The sequence below is a fragment of the Salvelinus fontinalis genome, chromosome 33, assembly GCF_029448725.1.
Source record: "Salvelinus fontinalis isolate EN_2023a chromosome 33, ASM2944872v1, whole genome shotgun sequence".
Classification (NCBI taxonomy): Eukaryota; Metazoa; Chordata; class Actinopteri; order Salmoniformes; family Salmonidae; genus Salvelinus; species Salvelinus fontinalis.
The window spans coordinates 38,868,315-38,884,306 of NC_074697.1; the positions used below are offsets into that span (position 1 = coordinate 38,868,315).

The following is a 15,992-nucleotide window of genomic DNA, read 5'->3' on the forward strand; positions in this document are numbered from 1 at the left end:
CAAAATGGTGCCCTCCTCTAGAATTAAATGTGATGAAAACCGTTTCATAGCTAGTATACTTTGATTTGCCGCTGTTGTGTCAACACATTATTTCAAATGTCTGTCATTTGTCACTACCCGACCTTTAACCAATGCTTATATCATGTTAGGGGTGTGGTTTAGCTACGGGGGCTGTACGAATATTAATAAATAAGGCAGTGAGTAATCTCGCTAACTCGTGTTTGGCTCTGCCCCCTTCTCGCATGTTCTGCCCACTATGACTAATTTGTTCCCATTGGAAACGACCGGCTGTGGTCTGTCTTAGGTTAGTTATAAAAATCTTTGTTGTAGTCCTAAAACCCGGAAATTAGTTATCTCTGGTTCGTTCAGCCACATTTTCTAAACCCAGAAGGCCACACATTGCGAGACTTCCGGGAACGTTTGCGAAGTAGACTCGGGAGACCAGACCTGGGTTTGGGGTTTGAGAACTGAATGAGAGAAGTGGACAATTCTTTCATAGTTATTCATTTTCTATCTAAAGAATCTAAAGAAACAACCTAGATGTGAGTCAATTCTTTAAGTAGCTGAACATGTTATTACTCCAATCTCCGAAAAGTGACAAACTGACACGTTTTTGTGCCTTTGAGTTGACAGTTTGCACATGCGCAGTTCGTAGCGAGACGACCGTTAGAACAGATTACGTGTTTTTTGCGCATACATTTAGCAAACTAACGTCGCCAGGACATCGCCTACAAGCGTGATCAGGAATTTCTATTGGAGAAGCATTTCTACATATCTTCATACTAAACCATCTTTGGTTCAGCCTTCGTGTGAGAAAAATGAATGGTGAAAGAATAGGGTTTTGGAATTAACGCGAAATTAAGGTCTGAGGTTAACACAGGTTTAGGAGATCTTATACGTTTTGTTCTATGATATAACAGCAGTGAGTTAACATGAACTTTTTGAATCATGAAGTATTTATGTGATGATGTGTTTTTTATTATTACATAAATTCTTCAAAATTCACAAAAAGTTACGTTAGCTGATGAAGATTATCTCATAGAACAAAATGTATAAGCTCTCCTAAACCTGTCTACCAAAAACCGTACAAAAACGGCTTTCATTTTCCTTATAGGCTTTCTCCAACGAACCATGCCGTAGTTAGTTCCTACGAAAAGACACCATTACTATTTCTCTATATAAGGTCTGTGGTAAACACAGGCTTGGGAGATAGTCGTCATCAGTCACTTTTTGTGAATTTTGAAGAATTTATTTAATTTAAAAAACGCGTAAAGCACATAAAGGCTTCAAAACGTATAAAATCTCCTAAACCAGTGTTACACTCAGACCTTATTTTTGTGCGTTTATTCCAAAACCCTATTATTTTGCCATTCATTTTTCCCATATGGATGCCTGAACGAACCTGAGGTAGCTAATTTCCGGGTTTTAGGACTTCAAGGTGGCGAGCTCTATTGCAGCCGACTTAAAAGGCGAGTCGAGACTGACTGATCTACAAATCACCTGGCTTGCATCCTAAATAAATACTCAATATTATTTGTAGATCAGTAGTCAGTCAGTCACAGTTTACACATGTTACATCATGGTCTTGATGCTCTTGAACACGGCCACTGTTAGTGGAGTATGCAGATGGCACTCTAGACCTTTTGAATATTTTCTTTTATCGGGATATGTCATCAAAATAATAAATATATTATACTGTAACAGCATGTGGATAGCAGCTTCTGCCATACTGTAAAATTCCAGCAGCCACTGTAAATAATGTATTTACAGTTAGTACCATAATCAGGATTTGAATAGAGTACCACCATAATACTCATAAAACCTAACGGTCAAACTTGGAAATGGTTAGAATCGATTTTCAACCATTCATTTTCCCCATGGGGGATTTTAGAAACACTTCAAATAAGGGCTGTGTTTCGTGTAGGCTTACCCTGATGTGACGCTTTGATAACTGTAAATCTCTCTCAGACAAGGTGACTTTTATCAGAGGAAGAGAGAGGCCAAACTCAGCGGAAAATCTGTCTAAGCCGGTGGTTGTTTTTTCATTGTTTTGCCCACCAAGTAAGGAGTTTTTGTATGGAGGTCAATAACAGAGTGTCGAATTAGCTCAACAACAAAAATAATGGTTATTTGCTACGTGAGATTTATTTGATCTAATAAAAGTTTTGTAATGCTTAAGTTGTTACGAGTGTACTGATATAAGTAGGACACGTGACATCCCGGGCATCTTTGAGAAAAAAACACTTTCTATTGGAGTTGTCTCGGGATGGCTATGCATATTCTTCTTTGATTTTATCAATATATAAACCTGTAGTTAACTAACTAGCGAACTTAGATGGTGAAACTAGGTGTTCTGGATAATGTTTGTTTGTGAATGTGTGTGAGGGATGGGTAGCCTACTTCAAGTACTTATTGACTTGTAGCTGCCCTAGCTAGCAGTATTATTTTGGTCTGGCTTTTTGTGAGGTTTCAGAGATGGACTGATTGATTATCATTCTCTCTTGAGTCAACAGTGTGCCTACTTTACTACTTTACTACATCTGTTTGCTGTTACCCTCTGGACAGCAGATCATTAGTATAGCTAGTAGGCATGGTTATGTAACCTTATTTAGTCATACCTGCTATGGTGGGTTTTAAATAAATTGGTATTCACATGTCTGTTTGTTTTTTGGTAAAATTACTGTCATGTTATTGATGCCAATTGCAAACCTTATTTGAACCTTTTCTATTCCAGAACCAATGTGTGTCATCTCTCAACTAGGTAATCTGTTTCAACCTGGAACACTGTGCTCCTTGATTTGTAATCAGGTATAAGCTGGGCTGGAACAAAAGTGTATACTGTACACACTCCTGCTATTCATATCTGGAGCCGTCCACCTCTTTAAGTCATTATTCTGTACTATGGGTACAGCTGAACTTGTTGACTGATACCAAGGCGGCGGATGTTAAGAAGAAGGGAGAAGACTGCAGCCAAGGCAGCACTGGTCCACACCTGCCCTGTCTTGTCAGGTGAGTAGTATTGGTTGGTACTGTATGTGCTTTTAGGTTACTCTCTATGTGTAGGCTATTGTACTGGCCTGTGTGGTACAGTCTTTCATTTTTTTTGTGGTTTGTTGCATCTTATTGCTTAGTTTATAATTTATGTTAACTTTGAATAAAATCTAAGCCACAGATTGTTAACTTCCTCCATTTTGTACTTCACCTTTATACAGTAGATGCAGACCCGAAGACATACAAGCAGCACTTTGAGAGCAAGCATTCCAAGTCTCCAATGGTCCCAGTACTGGTTGATGTGTAGGTCTAAGTGACCACACACACTGAAATGGACCTACAGCTGGGGTAAGATTCTTCCATCATTCACACATAGACATAGTGTAAACCACCAGGTTGTTAACAAAACGCTGTCCTCAATGCTTAAATTGTATTGTGTATGGCTCAATTTGTGGAAATCCTGTGATCACTCATCGTCTTTAATGTTGTGATTCAGAGACACACGATGACCAAGATTTGAATGACATTGAGGGACACTCTGAGACCCCGAGAATGACTAGACATGGGCCGGATATTTGTGACTGATTTAAAAGGGGTGTAGAAGAACACCAGCACCCCATTTTATGTTTATTCCACAGCCAACCATTCCTCTACCTACCCCTTATTCCACACTGACTTTTATGCCCCATGGTCCCTCAACTTCTAACATTTTGGAACTCTCCATCTTATCTCTATAAACCCACCTTACCGTCACCCATTTTCCCTATGCTGCTTCCTTAATTAAATTTTTTATATTTTTTTTATATCCGAAACATACAATATAGTTGCAGTGAAGCCGCTCAACAACTACATCATACCAGTCATCCAACAGTCTCCCATTCAGAGCAACTCAGGGTCAATGCCCTGAGAAGCATCCAGGGTCAATGCCCTGCTCAAGGGCACGTTGACAGATTTCCCACCAAGCCAAAAAACTGAACCCGAACAATCCAAGACCCCCCCCCACAGTTCCCCAACCAATAACTGTCCCTCAACCATTCGAGACCCCTCCCACAGTCCCCCCCCCCCCCCGAATAAAAACTTAAAAATAAAATTAATTCCATTCCCCACCCCCAAGAACCCCTCAATGCACCAACAACCAAGAGAATGAACTAAAGAGAAAAAAGAAAAAGACAGAAGAAAACAGCAAACAACAATGAAAAAAAGAAAAGTTAAACAAAGGACATCAAGGACAACTAAAATCATAACAGCAATGCCAACTGTATATGTTTGTGTGCATGTCTGGCACTATTACATGTATGTGTGTGTTCTTGTATGCATTTATTTTAATGAGAGTGTGTGTATATGCATGTGTACAAACACCTGCACGGCATCAGCCTTAGGCAAACCGGCATTAGTTGCTTCCTTAACTTGTTCTTCTTCTGATTTGATAGCATCTAGACTCAGTAACACGTTTAAAAGTTTTGTGGTGTACTGTTTTTGCTACTTTTTTTTCACCTGTGTAAAGCTGTCCTGTGTATTCTGGGGTTCAGACTGAATGCAGTGGTAAATTGACAGCAGCAACATTCAATTGACAAGATAGGTGTTGATATAGCTGTGTTTAGGCATGGCTTCCTTGTTTTGTTTCTCATTCTGCTGGAGTTGACCTAGTATTTTATAATAACCTACCTTACACATCCAGTTGTTTCTCCATTTGTAACTCACCCACCAAAAATCACAATATGCTGTCTTACATGTTGTGTTATTTGTGCTGGTCTAATTCCTAAAATGGAAAATCAGAAGAATCTGTGTCTCTCTGATTGTAATAATAGTTCATATGGTGCTCTGCGACTGTAACGGCTCTCTTTCGGTGAGTGAGTTGACCAAGGCGCAGCGGGTTGTGAATACATAATGAACTTTATTTAACAAGACGAAACTAAACACACGAAGAACACTTGAATAATTTTACAAAACAACAAAACGAACTAGACAGACCTAAACTATGAACTTACATGAAACGAGGAACACATACACAGGAACGACCGAACGAACGAGACGAGACAGTACCGTGTGGTGCAACAAACACAGACACAGTGACAATCACCCACAAACAAACAGTGAGAACCTCCTACCTTAATATGACTCTCAATTAGAGGAAAACGCAAAACACCTGCCTCTAATTAAGAGCCATACCAGGCAACCCAAAACCAACATAGAAACGGAAAACATAGACTGCCCACCCAAAACTCACGCCCTGACCACCACACACATAACAACAGAAAACAGGTCAGGAACGTGACAGAACCCCCCCCTCAAGGTGCGAACGCCGGGCGCACCAGCACAAAGTCCAGGGGAGGGTCTGGGTGGGCATCTGACCACGGTGGTGGCTCAGGCTCCGGACGCTGTCCCCACACCACCATAGTCACTCCCCGCTTCTGTATTCCCCTCCCAATGACCACCCTCCAACTAAAACCACCTAAATGAAGGGGCAGCACCGGGATAAGGGGCAGCACCGGGATAAGGGGCGGCAGGTCCTGGCTGAGGGACTCTGGCAGGTCCTGGCTGAGGGACTCTGGCAGGTCCTGGCTGAGGGACTCTGGCAGGTCCTGGCTGAGGGACTCTGGCAGGTCCTGGCTGAGGGACTCTGGCAGGTCCTGGCTGAGGGACTCTGGCAGGTCCTGGCTGAGGGACTCTGGCAGGTCCTGGCTGAGGGACAGCTCCTGACTGTAGGGCAGCTCATGACTGTAAGGCAGCTCATGACTGTAAGGCAGCTCATGACTGTAGGGCAGCTCATGACTGTAGGGCAGCTCATGACTGTAAGGCAGCTCCTGACTGTAGGGCAGCTCCTGACTGGCTGGCGGCTCTGGCGGCTCGTGACTGGCTGGCGGCTCTGGCGGCTCCTGACTGGCTGGCGGCTCTGGCGGCTCCTGACTGGCTGGCGGCTCTGGCGGCTCCTGACTGGCTGGCGGCTCTGGCGGCTCCTGACTGACGGACGGCTCTGGCGGCTCCTGACTGACGGACGGCTCTAGCGGCTCCTGACTGACGGACGGCTCTAGCGGCTCCTGACTGACGGACGGCTCTAATGGCTCGGGACAGACGGATGGCTCAGAAGGCGCTGTGCAGACGGATGGCTCAGAAGGCGCTGTGCAGACGGATGGCTCAGACGGCGCTGGGCAGACGGATGGCTCAGACGGCGCTGGGCAGACGGATGGCTCAGACGGCGCTGGGCAGACGGATGGCTCAGACGGCGCTGGGCAGACGGATGGCTCAGACGGCGCTGGGCAGACGGATGGCTCAGACGGCGCTGGGCAGACAGATGGCTCAGACGGCGCTGGACAGACAGATGGCTCAGACTGCGCTGGGCAGACAGATGGCTCAGACGGCGCTGGGCAGACAGATGGCTCAGACGGCGCTGGGCAGACAGATGGCTCAGACGGCGCTGGGCAGACAGACAGTGCAGAAGGCGTTGGGCAGACGGCCGACTCTGCCCTGCTGAGGCGCACAGTAGGCCTGGTGCGTGGTGCCGGAACTGGAGGTACCGGGATGACGGCACGCACTTCAAGGCTAGTGCGGGGAGCAGGAACAGGGCACACTGACCTCTCGAAGCGCACTATAGGCCTGGTGCGTGGTACCGGAACTGGAGGTACCGGGCTGAGGGCACGCACCTCAGGGCGAGTGCGGGGAGAAGGAACAGTGCGTACAGGGCTCTGGAGACGCACAGATGGCTTAGTGCGTGGTGCCGGAACTGGAGGCACTGGGCTGGAGACACGCACCATAGGGAGAGTGCGTGGAGGAGGAACAGGGCTCTTAAAACGCACTGGAAGCCTGGTGCGTGGTGTAGGCACTGGTGGTACTGGGCTGGGGCGAGGAGGTAGCGCCGGAAATACCGGACCGTGCAGGCGTATTGGCTCCCTTGAGCACTGAGCCTGCCCAACCTTACCTGGTTGCATGCTCCCCGTAGCCCGTCCAGTGCGGGGAGGTGGAATAACCCGCACTGGGCTGTGTTGGCGAACCGGGGACACCATGCGTAAGGCTGGTGCCATGTAAGCCGGCCCAAGGAGACGTACTGGTGGCCAGATATGTAGGGCCGGCCTCATGACATTTGGCTCAATGCCCAATCTAGCCCTACCAGTGCGGGGAGGTGGAATAACCCGCACTGGGCTATGCACCCGTACAGGAGACACCGTGCGCTCTACTGCGTAACACGGCGTCTGCCCGTACTCCCGCTCTCCACGGTTAGCCTGGGAAGTGGGCGCAGGTCTCCTACCTGCCCTCGGCCCACTACCTCTTAGCCCCCCCCCAAGAAATTTTAGGGTAGTACTTGCGGGCTTCCAGCCTTGCTTCCGTGCTGCCTCCTCATAACGTCGCCTCTCCGCTTTCGATGCCTCCAGCTCCGCTTTGGGGCGGCGACACTCCACTGGCTCTGCCCAGGGTCCTTTACCGTCCAGGATCTCTTCCCATGTCCAATCCTCCTTTTCCCACTGCTGCTGTCGTTGTTGTCCGTTAACCCGCTGCTTGATCTGGGTTTGGTGGGTGATTCTGTAACGGCTCTCTTTCGGTGAGTGAGTTGACCAAGGCGCAGCGGGTTGTGAATACATAATGAACTTTATTTAACAAGACAAAACTAAACACACGAAGAACACTTGAATAATTTTACAAAACAACAAAACGAACTAGACAGACCTAAACTATGAACTTACATGAAACGAGGAACACATACACAGGAACGACCGAACGACCGAGACGAGACAGTACCGTGTGGTGCAACAAACACAGACACAGTGACAATCACCCACAAACAAACAGTGAGAACCTCCTACCTTAATATGACTCTCAATTAGAGGAAAACGCAAAACACCTGCCTCTAATTAAGAGCCATACCAGGCAACCCAAAACCAACATAGAAACGGAAAACATAGACTGCCCACCCAAAACTCACGCCCTGACCACCACACACATACAAAACAACAGAAAACAGGTCAGGAACGTGACAGCGACATCCCAGGTTTGTAGCATTGATTAATAAATAATTTAATCTTTACTTCAAGTCGGATGTTTATACAGTATGTTATGTATGAAAGGCATACTGTATGTATGCATTGTTTACACTTTTGATTTCTTTAAAACAATGTCATTGTTGGAGTTCAGGTGTTTGACGTGATTGATGGGAGACTAGGAGCCTTCCTGTCAAATAAATATGCTTAGTAATTCCTGATTATGTTTAAATTCTGCAAAAAGTTGATCTGGCTTTGAATCGGCAAGACTTAACAGAACATGTTCACAAGTTAGTTCTGAATTGCTTTAATACAGACGTGCATTCTGACACCATGAATTTAAATAGATATCTCCTCATTCATTTAGTTGGCAGAAATGATAAAGGATTAAATATAGACCTCCACTGGCTGAAGGAGAAAAGGATCTGGTAAAATAAGGGAATGTTGCTAGCATCATTTAGGTAGCTAGCTAGCTAGCTTCTTTGCAAAAAAAATAGCATAGTATTCATGGCACATTGTAAATATCTGACTGCTACTAGGATAGTATTCTGTACAAGACCAAATGCATAAATAAGACAACAAATATTAGTTATATAAAATATCTAACAGTAAATTAAAATGTTCAAAATATATTTTGTTTTGGGTAGGAGCTAGCTAGCTGACAGAAAATGTGTCAGCTAGTAATGAAGTGCAGGAGCTTGTAGGGATTTGTAGTCTTGCATGATGTCTACTTTGATTCTAATTAGCATTTTCAAATCTGAGAGTACATAGAGCGGAATATAAAATGCCCTATGGGGAAAAATGAATGGTGAAAAAAAGGTTTGGAACCATTTCCATGTTTGACCGCTAGGTTTTATGGGTATTATGATGCATCCACTGTGGGGCTCTGTTGCTTGAGTGGGCTGGGTACCCCCATAACTCAAATATATTGACATTGTTGCCCCCCCCCAGAAAAAGAAAGAAACATGTTTTTTTAATACATAATTTCCCTTTACATTTAGTATCCCTGTCTGAAGACATATTGTGTGCATTAGAATTTTGAAAAGTCACCTTATTCCCCTATAATCCACTTTTGGTTATATTTTGAGTGAACTATTCCTTTACATTCAATTACAAGCAATTAAATATGTCCTATGATGAAAATGTGTAGTATGACAGGGAAATTGTATTATTTACAAATAATGAAAACACTACAATCGCATTTTTACAACAATTTATACTGAAATTAAATTATTCCTATGCAGGTATTCCCCCCCCAAAAATCTTCTTCACCTTTTCAAACAGTCCATTTAGATTTTCCAACGGGTGATGTTTTTTTCTCGCCTGAGTAGCCTCGTTTCACTGCCAAAAATAAAAATCAACCATCTAGTGTTCAGCGAAATAACAACACAATGTCAAATACAGGTAGCCTAGTCAAATAATTAACATCCAATCACATTAACCCTTACACTCTCGCGGGAATTCCACTAACAGTCTGTATGTAGCCAAACATAGCTGCTGCTCATTTCGTTTGCTCGAAAATTGATTAATGGTTAAAAAAAGTAAGGCCCGCATCCATAGAGACACATACCAGCTCTACTGGTAGTACTGCTACTACCATCAGTACTGCACCTGTCGACAACACAAGTTGTTCTGCTTCCACGAGCACATCCAATGCTAGCATCAGTAATTCTACATTTGTTGTTAGCCCAGCTAGCATTGACACTGACAGTTGTGAATCTGATGCAGCCGAAGAGCTACTGCCCCCTTACCCGGGAAAGCGCTGAACAACAGACGGGGACGTTGGACCCTCGAAGAAGAGCAAATATGATGAGAACTACATTGATTTGGGGTTCACTTATATTGGGAGTAGTGCCTTTTCTCCGCCACAGTGTGTTGCACATGTGCAAAAGTACTATCTCACAACTTAATGAAACCACTCTTGCGCAGACATTTAGAAACAAAACAACAAAGCAACAGATACCATTAATAAAAAGGGGCTAGAAGCGTCTTATAACTTACCAAGTGGCTATGACAGGCAAGCCCCATACTATTTTGGAGGACTTAATTCCTCCTGCTGCCGCGGATATGGTTGGGACAATGCTGGGGGAAAAGGCCAAAAAAAACGATACAGACAATGCCTCCATCAAACAACACCGTTTCACAGTGAATTCTATGCATTACAGCTGGATGAGTCAACAGATGTGGCGGGCCTGGCACAGCTCCTGGTATATGTCCGTTACGTTTATGGGGGGTCAATTAAGGAAGACATCCTCTTCTGCAAACCACTGGAAACCAGCACAACAGGAGAGGATATTTTTAAAGTACTGGACAGCTTTGTGACATCAAATGGGCTTCGGTGGTCAAGATGTGTTGGTATCTGTACTGATGGCGCAAAAGCCATGACAGGGAGACATAGCGGAGTGGTAATGCACGTGCAAGCAGTTGCTCCCGACGCTACTTGGGTACACTGCAGCATCCACCGAGAGGCTCTTGCTGCCAAGGGAATGCCTGACAGCTTGAAAGACGTTTTGGAAACTACAGTGAAAATGGTTAACTTTGTTAAAGCAAGGCCCCTGAACTCTGATGTATTTTCTGCATTATGCAATGATATGGGCAGCGACCATGTAACGCTTTTACAACATACAGAAGTGCGCTGGTTATTAAGGTGCAAAGTATTGACACGTTTTTTTAAATTGAGAGACGAGCTTAAAGTTTTCTTTACTGACCATAATTTTCACTTGTCTGACCGCTTGCATGATGACGAGTTTCTCACACGACTGGCCTTTCTGGGTGATGTTTTTTCTCTTGCCTGAATGATCTGAATCTAGGATTACAGGGACTCTCTGCAACTATATTCAATGTGCGGGACAAAATTGAGGCTATGATTAAGAAGTTGGAGCTCTTCTCTGTCTGCATCAACAAGGACAACACACAGGTCTTTCCATCATTGTATGATTTTTTTGTGCGCAGATGAACTCAAGCTTACGGACAATGTCAAATGTGAAATAGCGAAGCACCTGAGTGAGTTGGGTGCGCAATTACGCAGGTACTTCCCCGAAACGGATGACACAAACAACTCTAGATTCGTTATACCTTACATGCCCTGCCTCCAGTCCACTTACTGATACCTGAACAAGACAGCCTCATCAAAATTGCAACAAGCGGTTCTGTGAAAATTGAATTTAATCAGAAACTACTGCCAGATTTCTGGATTGGGCTGCACTCAAGAGTATCCTGCCTTGGCAAATTGGCTGTTAAGACACTGATGCCCTTTGCAACCACCTACCTATGTGAGAGTGAATTCTCAGCCAACTCTCTCCAATACAGCCCAACATTGCAGTTTTGTGCATCCTTTCAAGCACACCCTTCTCATTAACCTGTGGTGAGTTATTCACAATTTTTGAAGAACAAATAAGGTTTTATATGTAAGATAGCTAAGTAAAGAGCAAAATTATTATTATTATTTGTGCCCTGGTCCTATAAGAGCTCTTCGTCACTTCCCACAAGCCAGGTTGTGACAAATACTCAGTCATTCTTATGTTTAATAAAATGTATCGTATAGTGTGTGTGTGTGGCAGGCTTACAATGATGGCAAAAAACTATATTTGAGAGTGCGCTGACCCTGGTGCTAGAGGGGGTATGCAGCTGGAGGTTGAATGTTGGAAGGGGTACGGCTCTATAAAAAGTTTAGGAACCACTGTCTTATAGTGATGAGTTACTTACTTCCCATGGATTTTAACATTCAATCAAGAATAATTCTAGCATCTCTAGTGTCATGATTTTATTTAATGGACTGCTTAAAAAACCCACAGTGCTAAGTCTGGAGACGGATGGCCAGTCACGGCCCAAGCTTTCTATGTATAAATTGAGGGCCCAAGGCCATGGATTTGCAATCTGATCATTTCCATGAAAGATACGATGCAACCAAGTCAAGTGGTCATCCTATGTGGTGAAAAAAACATGTTGGATAATTATTTGAGAGAGTGTGGGAGTCAAATGATGCAAAACACTGCAAAAAGAAAACACAATATCAACAACCATATTTTACTATGGAGCAGGGTATATTCCAGCATGTGCATCACTTTTGCAGCAGAAAATAAACACTTGAGAGCATGACCCACCTGACCATAAGAAATAATCTCTGAATTACAATACAAGCTCTTTAACTACTTTTCAACCTCGTTCACCATTCAAACTCATGCTATACCAGTCACATCTAATGCCCTATGAAAATTTAACAAGCAAGATAAGAGTATATCAAAAAGGATAGACATGACAAACAGTTGTCTAATCGTATTTGCAAAGCGAAGTACAAATGTAAAAAAATATTCCAAAAACTTCAGCCCATATTCAATCAAATCCAGTGACCGGAATGAGTTTCCCCTCATACTTCCTGTGCTGCTTGGATAAATGTATTTAACAAAACAGCGCTAACAGTGTGAAACAAAAGAAACTCAACAGAATATTTATTAAGATATGCTCAACTTCATCCCTCAGAATAAACAAACCGATTTGATTGAATAGGGGCCATTATTATTTAGATCTGTGCAATTTCTACGAATAGCATAACAAATGAGACACTTGTCTGACAGAAAATAAATATATAGTGTATATTTCAGAGCGATAGGCACTTTTTTTGAGCACAACTATGTACAGTGTAACGCATTAAACGGCTTAAAATTACTTTCAAAGCTGAGAAAGTAAAATAGTATTTTAAAAAACAACTTAACTTAAAATAATAACTTCCAACTTTCTTTTTAAATGTATTCCATTTGTAGTGACTTGATTAACAGAAATGCATATTTTATGATAACGTATGTAGAGATAACTGCCAAAATAAAGTAAACACCTACATAAAGTGTCTTAATAGGGCGTTGGGCCGCCACGAGCCAGAATAGCTTCAATGCACCTTGGCATAGTTTCTACAAGTGTCTGGAAATTTATCGGAGGAAGGACCATTCTTCCACAAAAAAATGCATAATTTGGTGTTTTGTCATACTATGGGGGCATATCCATGAAAGCCAAAATAATGGCCATAATAATGGCCTGCCCGGCATTTTTATACATGACCCTAAGCACAATGGGATGTTAATTTCTTAATTAACTCAGGAACCACACCTGGGTGGAAACACCTGCTTTCAATATACTTTGTATCCCTCATTTACTCAAGTGTTTTCATTATTTTGGCAGTTACTCGTATGTCCCATTTGAAGCCTTCAATAGAGTGCATGGGTTGCATGCATGTTCCGTCCAATCAACTAGTTATCTCAGTACAGATTTTCTTTCAGTGCAAATTTTCTTCAGTGGAGGGGCTCCTGATTCCTCCTCTTCTTCCTGTTAGAAATGTTGGTATTTAAATAAATTGATTGTAGTGATTTCTTTAACGTTATTATTAAGAGCTTAAGCAATGACCAATCACAACTTTTTTGCAGCTATTTTTTTTAACACTGATAAAAATTGTCATATCCTTTATTACTATAGAAATGACTTACCTCTGTGCATGGAACTCTTACTCGGACACCAAGGGGCAAAACCAGGTCTTCCTTGATCAATGTGGGAGGCTCATCAGCAACTTCATGTGCTGGCTGGGATGGCTCTGCATATAGAGTGAAAGACTGAGTGAAACACTTAAAAGGCATTGAGATATTAACTGTAATATAGCCAATATAGTATACCTCAGTTACAAGAGTGACATAATAGCTAGGGCCCAGAGTTTTTCCTAGTCAGGTTACAGGGTCTGGAAAAGCTCCTGGCCCTACATGGGTGCACTGTGCAATGTGATGGTGTAGTATGCTAAGCCAACTGTACCGTCCACACTCTCCTGGCCCAGCATGGGTGGTTGAGCATCTTCGGCCGCGCGGAGTGTTGTGGTGTGAGGAAGAGGACTGACTGCCTCGCTGGGGTGCTGGGAGCTTGAGCTGCTGCTGTCCATTTTGGGCTGGTAGACATCAGACAGGAAACTCTGGTTGCTGCATTCATCTGCGGTGACAAGAACAGGAGCATTCTTGAATGGTTTCAGACCAATATCATTTTCAATTGAGGTCAATTTAAATTCCAATTAAAAAGTATGTCAAATTTTTTATCTGCATTTCGATTTTAACTGCATTCAGTGAATTTCCATGGAATTGCCCCCAACCCTGTTATATAGAGTGTTGCAGTTATTTAAAACCTGCTCCAAACTGCTTGTGCTTCTCAGTCAGTCAGTGCCTCACCTAGGAAATCCATGGTAGAGCTGGTGTTTTCCAACACCACATCTTTTAGACCTCGAACCTCTCCAGTTATGGATTTGCTCCGGTATATCTGAAAGAGAAAAAAAGAAAGAGAGAGTAAAATAGAGCCAGAGTGGTAAGGCTGTTCTGTACACAAACTCATTAAATTCATGAACCATAGGATGGTCTGATGCAGTCATCTATTATTAGATACCAAACCTGTTTAGTGTCTGTCACAGGCACCCACTTGAATATGCGTAGGGATGTGTCTCCCACAGTTACCCACTTCTTCTCCCTGAAAATGAAATGTAATAGAACAGAGACTAGATTTACTACATTCAGTAATAAAAAGCATGAACCAAAGATTCTGCTCATTTACTGGTGGCTATGCACAGAGCTAGGCTATGCAAATAGCCTATGTGCAAGTGCATTTTTTTGTCTAATATTCCTGAACCTCGCTGAGGGAAACTGCTCAGATGGACAACGGATATTTTCAATGTGGGTCACAGTTATATCAGAATGCGTAACGTTGTAACAACATGTGGACAAGTGTAGCCATTTTGACAGACTGAACAATTCCGTTAGTCCTGCCCATTGAATTGCCGGGCTTCGGCAGGTTCGTCTCTCCATTGGCTGTTGTTTCAGTCACTCGCCAACCCTTCTAATATTTTCCGAGTGAAGTTTGTTGTGTGGCGTTGCAGATGTTTACATTTCATTTACATAATCCCCGCGGTTTTACTTACCATTTACGCACTTTTTCAATTGCTGCCAGCACCTTTTTAATGTCATCTTTAGCACGACTTCGTGTCTCCGCGCGACCTGACCGTCCGGACATCTTTAGTTGTTACTTTTTGGAGATGTCTTTTCTTGCAACTCCAATCTTGCAGTGTGCTTACTCCTCCAATATACTAATATTCTCGCGAGGTTTTAACACCCATTCCCTTTTCCTAGTGGTTGGTTTGTCTGTTTTCTTCATCCTCCCCATCATCTTTGATACGACGTCATCACATTACCATTGACAGTAAAATAATAGGTTGTTATGATGGAAATGATGGATATCTTGATATTTTAACCCCCATAAATGACATAAATGTAATGAATCAAACTGGATATAGTGTTGATTTTACGAAGTTGGTTTATAAAGGATTTACAAAATTCACTATCAGATTGAAAGGGTTAATAATCCTTGGGTATGAGAGGAAGTGAGGAGGGTGAAGAAACTACAATAGAGAGGGAGTGATTAGATCCAATTATGCACAGCTGGAGCTCCCTCCCTGCCTACTATCAATCATATGGCCAAATATGTTATTTTTATGTCTTGCAGAGGGTAGCACTGACCAATAAAAACTGATATGGCATGCATTTGTAATCTCAGTTCAATTGAGCGAACCAGTGCTTGACTTGGACTGAAATTGGTGCCAGTACTCATTTTGTGTGCCGTTACTGTTTATATTTATGTGCAGGAACTCTGCAATAGTTTTAAGCCAATATTATATCAGAGGTGCAGGAACTGAAGCAGTAGAACATTTTAGGTGCTGGTACTCAGTTCCGGTAAGCTCCTGCCCAAGTCAAGCACTGGAGCAAACAAATATTGATTGGCAGACTCAATCAGCAGGGTGAGATATTTTGTGTAACCTTTATGTATTCTGATCTTATAGCTGTGGCTAATTACCTCAACTAGCTATAGAAAAGACCCAGAACAGCGTAGCAGCAGAGCTAACCTGGATTCTGTGCTTGATTTAGTTTGATTGGCAAAACGGAACCAACGGAAAAATCCTCCAAACTCAATCAAACACACCTCATTTTACATTTCACCCAGGCAGATCAAATCAAATTGTAT

The 15,992-nt window shown here is 43.1% G+C and overlaps 1 protein-coding gene and 1 long non-coding RNA gene across 3 annotated transcripts; one reads left to right on the forward strand and one right to left on the reverse strand.

Annotated features, from left to right (window-relative positions):
* Window positions 1–365: 365 nt before the first annotated feature.
* On the forward strand, window positions 366–4,815 carry LOC129832208 (uncharacterized). 2 transcript variants are annotated; one of them, XR_008755889.1, is made up of 4 exons: window positions 366–542; window positions 2,735–3,009; window positions 3,213–3,339; window positions 3,488–4,815. It is a non-coding gene; the product is annotated as an uncharacterized LOC129832208 (long non-coding RNA). The 2 variants fall into 2 exon arrangements; XR_008755890.1 differs by having other exon boundaries at window positions 2,809–3,009.
* Window positions 4,816–11,973: 7,158 nt separating this feature from the next.
* Window positions 11,974–15,143, reverse strand: LOC129832203 (B-cell CLL/lymphoma 7 protein family member B-B-like). The gene is made up of 6 exons (XM_055896085.1): window positions 14,896–15,143; window positions 14,372–14,447; window positions 14,156–14,243; window positions 13,752–13,922; window positions 13,436–13,539; window positions 11,974–13,277 (listed from the first exon to the last, which is right to left on the reverse strand). The coding sequence occupies exons 1-6, from the start codon at window positions 14,985–14,987 to the stop codon at window positions 13,206–13,208; spliced, it is 603 nt and encodes a 200-aa protein (XP_055752060.1). The 5' UTR covers window positions 14,988–15,143; the 3' UTR covers window positions 11,974–13,205.
* Window positions 15,144–15,992: the final 849 nt, after the last annotated feature.